General features: G+C 29.9%; 2 protein-coding genes across 4 annotated transcripts in view; one reads left to right on the plus strand and one right to left on the minus strand.

The window, feature by feature from the left end:
- The window catches only part of LOC108753411, a 1,592-nt gene extending 835 nt beyond the window's left edge, over window positions 1–757 (minus strand). Inside the window, exons 1-3 of the mRNA XM_018494951.1 lie at window positions 568–757; window positions 310–344; window positions 99–210 (exon numbers count right to left, since the gene is read on the minus strand). Coding sequence (XP_018350453.1) covers window positions 99–210; window positions 310–344; window positions 568–606 — 186 coding nt within the window. The 5' untranslated portion in view covers window positions 607–757. The remainder of the gene's footprint in view (window positions 1–98; window positions 211–309; window positions 345–567) is intronic.
- The window catches only part of LOC108753532 (methylcrotonoyl-CoA carboxylase beta chain, mitochondrial), an 11,612-nt gene extending 6,738 nt beyond the window's left edge, over window positions 1–4,874 (plus strand). For 2 of the 3 annotated variants that reach the window (XM_018495190.1, XM_018495189.1), the window contains exons 2-11: window positions 2,017–2,143; window positions 2,280–2,384; window positions 2,624–2,877; window positions 2,945–3,216; window positions 3,436–3,583; window positions 3,649–4,064; window positions 4,161–4,295; window positions 4,376–4,512; window positions 4,578–4,663; window positions 4,727–4,874. In XM_018495190.1, coding sequence (XP_018350692.1) covers window positions 2,376–2,384; window positions 2,624–2,877; window positions 2,945–3,216; window positions 3,436–3,583; window positions 3,649–4,064; window positions 4,161–4,295; window positions 4,376–4,512; window positions 4,578–4,663; window positions 4,727–4,844 — 1,575 coding nt within the window. In that variant the 5' untranslated portion in view covers window positions 2,017–2,143; window positions 2,280–2,375 and the 3' untranslated portion in view covers window positions 4,845–4,874. The other variant, XM_018495188.1, reaches the window with a different exon arrangement.
- Window positions 4,875–5,449: the final 575 nt, after the last annotated feature.

Genomic DNA, 5,449 nt, shown 5'->3' on the forward strand with positions numbered 1-5,449 from the left:
TATATATATATATATATATATATATATATATACATATAATTATAGTAAATTTCAAATAAAAACAAATAAGTTTTCTCTTTCTACTTTTAATAACTTACAAATTGTAGTGGTTCGTCAGATTCAACATTATGAACAGCCCAAAATATACAAACAAAGAATAGCAAGTTATAGAACAGTACAGATTTGGGACACCAAGTTCCTTGCATACCCCTGTAATGTTTTTTACATTTTATACATATTATAAAAATAAAAGTTTTTATAGATACATAAAATCTTTCCACTTCAGCAGAGAATCCAAGCTGTCCTTACCATGATACAAGTAGCAAGTGAATGGCAAATATAATCTGAAAAATATAATAATAAACGATATCGTATTGTTTTTATTATACAATATTTATATATTTACAAATTGTGAACTGCTAATCAAAGAACAAAAATAAGTTATGAATTCAAATACACACATAAATGTCAATTCAAAAATACAATATTACGTCATGAATATCGATGACAACATTGAAAACGTACACATTGAATAAGAAAGGACGTAGTTGACACTTCATACATTACCTTTAAAGAAAAATGAGATAAATTGGTTAAATTAGGCATCTTTGCCTCGCAACGATAGCCAATATACCAATAATGAGAGAATAAGACTGATTAATTGAAATGAGATTTAAAACATATTTCTCTGACCGAGAAATATCTAATCTGCGTTTTACGCCTACAATTTTCGGTTAGACAACACATACATACGGATACTACATTACTGTGTATAATCACATATAGTACGTATATCAGCTGTGCATCAGTAGCGCCAAACAGCACCTTTTGTAGCTTCTGCCATCTGCTGCTTTACCAAAAATTGGTAAAATTGTTTTTGCTTGATTTTACCAATGTAGATTAATTTAACCACCGACGAGATACTATTAAAGAACGACATCCTTACGGGAGTTCGCGTCCTTGTAAATATTAAAGTGATTAAAAGTTTTAAATTGATAATATTATACTAACTAATTTAATCTTATATTACTTGCGCGATTCTTTTAAACGTAATATATAATTATTCGCGTGTGTGAGGTATTTTTGGTATGCCTCAATTTTCATTATACTCTTAAATAATTCATAAAATAATTCATTAAATAAATATATAAAGGTTGATAATATTCTATAAAGATGCATGCAAATTTTCTTAATATTGCGAAATTTGCGCTCAATACAGCTTTGGTTAAAAGTATATTAAATATCTTGTTAATCATTATTTAATTTTTCAGCTAGAAAATTAATTTATGACACTACTATATTACTGCAAATTATTTTGGGTTTCAAACATTTTTTAAACTAATATAATGCCAATCATGGCTTGGTAAAGTAACTGGTACGACTTATTTAAAATAAAAAATATAAAATAAGTTCCAGAAACTTATTTAAAATATAAAAGAATCGGTAAAAAACTGATACCACTCATTTTAAATAAAAAATATAAAATAGATTCGGGAAACTTATTTAAAACACTAAAGAAGAAATAAGTCAGAAGTGTAGTTATTTAAAATAATAAATACCAAATAACTCTTTCATATTTTTTATTTAAAATATAATTACTTTAAATAACTTTATTTAATCCTATTAGTATATCTTAGTTTTGGATATTACTATATATACGTTGGGTCATTCGTGTTCTGGATTAATTTTCATCATTTTTACAAGCACATAAAAATTATTAAATGATTTTTACGTAAATTTTGACATCTTTAGAAAATATTTGTAAAGTTGTATATTTATAACAAATTGTATATACTCCTTATAGAAACAAATCAGGTACGCCTGATGGAAGTAAATCGCTGAAATCGCTGAAATAAATCTATCAAATTAATAGAGATTTCAATGATTTTCAGCGATTTATTGTCATCAGAAGCACCAAAAAAAAAAAAAAAAGATATTGTCGTGTAGTTTGCATCCACTTCTTCAGAGGGCAGTGATATGCGATTACAGAAAAAAAGCCCTTATGTCTTCTCTTAGGTTTCTCTCTAAGCTGCTTTGACACACGCATCGACACGTATCGGCACGCACAGACACGCATGTGTGTGCAAGTAGCGGCAAGTGACCGAGTCATCGCGATAAGAAGACGTTAACACGAATCTTCCATGTGCGTCAGAGGTTTTCAAGTTCGATATCTTCGGCTGGCATGTTACAATAATTGTTACAATAATTTACAACGTGCCAATTGTTGTCGACTGTCATTTTCCTCTTGGCGGTAAAAAATATTTATGAACATGTTACAGAGAAGTCGTTATTTATTAAGGTATTTTCGACCCTTTGTGAGATTTTATCATGAGGAAGCGTCTATCATCGGCACTACGCCGGATACCAGCTCACCGATGTATCAGGTTAGGAAGTACACTTGTGTATTTTTGTTTCATTATTTTTATAACTATAGTTGCGCTACTTCTCTTAAAAATGCAATAATATCATAATATATGAAAATTATATATAAAAATCGATATTGGATATTATAAATAACATTGAATTTGTGTTTCTTGCTTTAATTATACATATTTTGTAATACAAATGAATTGCGTGTTTACAAATATGTATTGTATATGTATAATTATTTTTAATATTGCAGGAGAATTACATGCAAATGAAAAATCTTATTGATCAATTGAAGAACACTGTGGAGAAAATAGTTGAAGGTGGTGGACAGAAAGCCAAAGACAGACATACAAGCAAAGGAAAACTTTTACCTCGAGAACGGATAAATATTCTTTTGGATAAAAATTCGCCTTTCCTAGAATTTTCACAATTAGCAGGTTATGAGATGTATGGTGAGGAAGAAGTGCCGGCAGGTGGAATCATTACTGGTATTGGAAGAATAGAAGGGTATGTTATGGATAATAAAATTAATTTAGATTCTTTTGGAATCAGCACTTTAAATATCTTGTTTTAGCACTAAATGTGTAATAATTGCGAATGATCCTACTGTAAAGGCTGGTACATATTACCCTATTACGGTCAAGAAGCAGTTACGAGCTCAAGAAATTGCTGAGGAAAATATATTACCTTGCATTTATTTGGTTGATAGTGGAGGAGCAAATTTATTCAGACAGGATGATATATTTGCAGATAAAATACATTTTGGCAGAACCTTCTATAATCAAGCAAACATGAGTGCTAAAGGAATAGCTCAAATCGCAGTGGTTTTGGGAAGTTGCACAGCAGGTTTGTCATTATTTTGTTGAATTTGTTGAAGTGGAGTCACTTTAAGAAGTTAAAATTGAGTTAATATTAAAAAAAATGGATCAATTTTTAATCTTTAAAAATAAAATTTTATTCTTCAGAGTGAGATTCACTCCCAATTTTTAGAGAGTATTGATATCATTAATACATTAATTTTTTTATGTTATGTGTAATTTATCATTTGTATAATCTTTATTATAGGTGGTGCATATATTCCTTCTATGGCAGATGAAAATATTATTGTTGGCAATCAAGGTACAATATTTTTAGCTGGCCCACCATTGGTAAAGGCTTCAACTGGTGAAGAAGTTTCAGCGGAGGATTTAGGTGGAGCTGCGGTTCATTGTCGGTAATTATTTTAAACGCTATATATATAGACCGTTCATAAATGCTTGGTTGTAATTAAAATTGTAGACAGTCTGGCGTAACCGATCATTACGCGATAGACGATACGCATGCTTTATATCTCGCGCGTCGAATTGTGAGAGATTTAAATTTGCAACCACCTATGGATGTAAAAGTCAGTAAAAACATTGAACTGCCTGTGCATGCCATTGATGACATCTATGGCATTGTTGGAACGAATCTAAAATGTCCATATGATGTAAAAGAAGTCATCGCGAGGATCGTGGATGGTTCGAAATTTCATGAATTTAAAGCTCAATACGGCGAAACATTAGTCACTGGATTCGCCAAGATTTATGGCTATCCTGTTGGCATAGTCGCGAACAATGGTGTATTATTTTCGGAAAGTGCTCTGAAGGGAGCTCATTTTGTGCAACTTTGCGCTCAAAGAAAAATTCCTCTTCTTTTTCTGCAAAATATTACTGGTAGGTATAATTACATGAACGCCATTTAAGTGTTAATTTTTTTTAAATTTAAGCATTAAGAGAGCAAAATATAAATGTACAAATTTATAAATATAGGTTTTATGGTGGGTAGAGACGCAGAATTGGGAGGTATCGCCAAAAATGGTGCCAAAATGGTAACAGCAGTAGCATGCGCGCAGGTTCCAAAGATAACAGTGATTATCGGAGGATCTTATGGAGCTGGGAACTACGGTATTTTTTCTTTCTTTAGTTATTTTAATATTTTTTTTTTAAAGAAAGAAAAAGAATTTAAAGTAATACAATTTGAATAGGAATGTGTGGTCGATCTTATTCTCCACGTTTTCTTTACTGTTGGCCAAATGCTAGAATATCTGTAATGGGAGGAGAACAAGCAGCGAACGTATTAGCGCAAATTACAAAGGATCAACGTGCGAAAGAAGGCAAACAGGTGTGATTTTTGTTAACTTTTGTTTCTTTGACATTCAGATATGAATGTATATTTCAATTTTGCAGTGGACTCAAGAAGAAGAAGAGAATCTCAAGAATCCGATTATAAAACGATTCGAGAAGGAAGGCAATCCTTATTATTCTAGTGCTAGGTAAATTATTGTTATATACAAAAAATATTAATTTTGGATTATGAATATTCTAATATTTTTTAGATTATGGGATGATGGTGTGATTGATCCGGTGGACACGCGAGTCGTACTTGGTTTGAGTTTGTCAGCGAGTCTGAATGCGCCTATATCTGACACTAAATATGGAATTTTTCGAATGTAATGTAAGTACAGATAGGTATGAAAGTATATCTTGAAAGTACTCCATATTATTCTTAAACTTTTTTATATGTCTCTTTATATCTATATACATATACATAAGTCAAAAGTCATATTTTGTAAAAAAAAAAATTTTTTTATCACTAACATTAAATTCGAAATTTTCCAAATGTAATATAAGTACAGAAATGCATGAAAGTATAGCTTGAAAGTACTCTACATTGTTGTTAAATTTTATATAAATTTATATCTGATATACACATATATAGGTATATAAGGCCAAAAATTATATATATATTTTGTAAAAGAAATATTTTTTGTTAAATTGTTATACATTCCAAATATATGTTTTATTATATTTTACGCTGTTGATTTATAATGCTTATTTATAATCTTATGATTCCTTGCAAATGCATCTTACTGCCTGAAGTTTGCTACTTATATTGTTATTTTTAGTAACATGCATTTCTTGCATTATACTTCGGTTTAATTACAACGGCTAAAATTTTTCAAAGATAAAGGAAAATGGATGCATTCTTTATTTCATTCGTAATATATGAAGAGATAATTTAATAATGATTAAAAGATATTCATTATATCATATCTGCT

Source organism: Trachymyrmex septentrionalis, unplaced genomic scaffold (genome assembly GCF_001594115.1).
Source record: "Trachymyrmex septentrionalis isolate Tsep2-gDNA-1 unplaced genomic scaffold, Tsep1.0 scaffold7, whole genome shotgun sequence".
NCBI lineage: Eukaryota > Metazoa > Arthropoda > Insecta > Hymenoptera > Formicidae > Trachymyrmex > Trachymyrmex septentrionalis.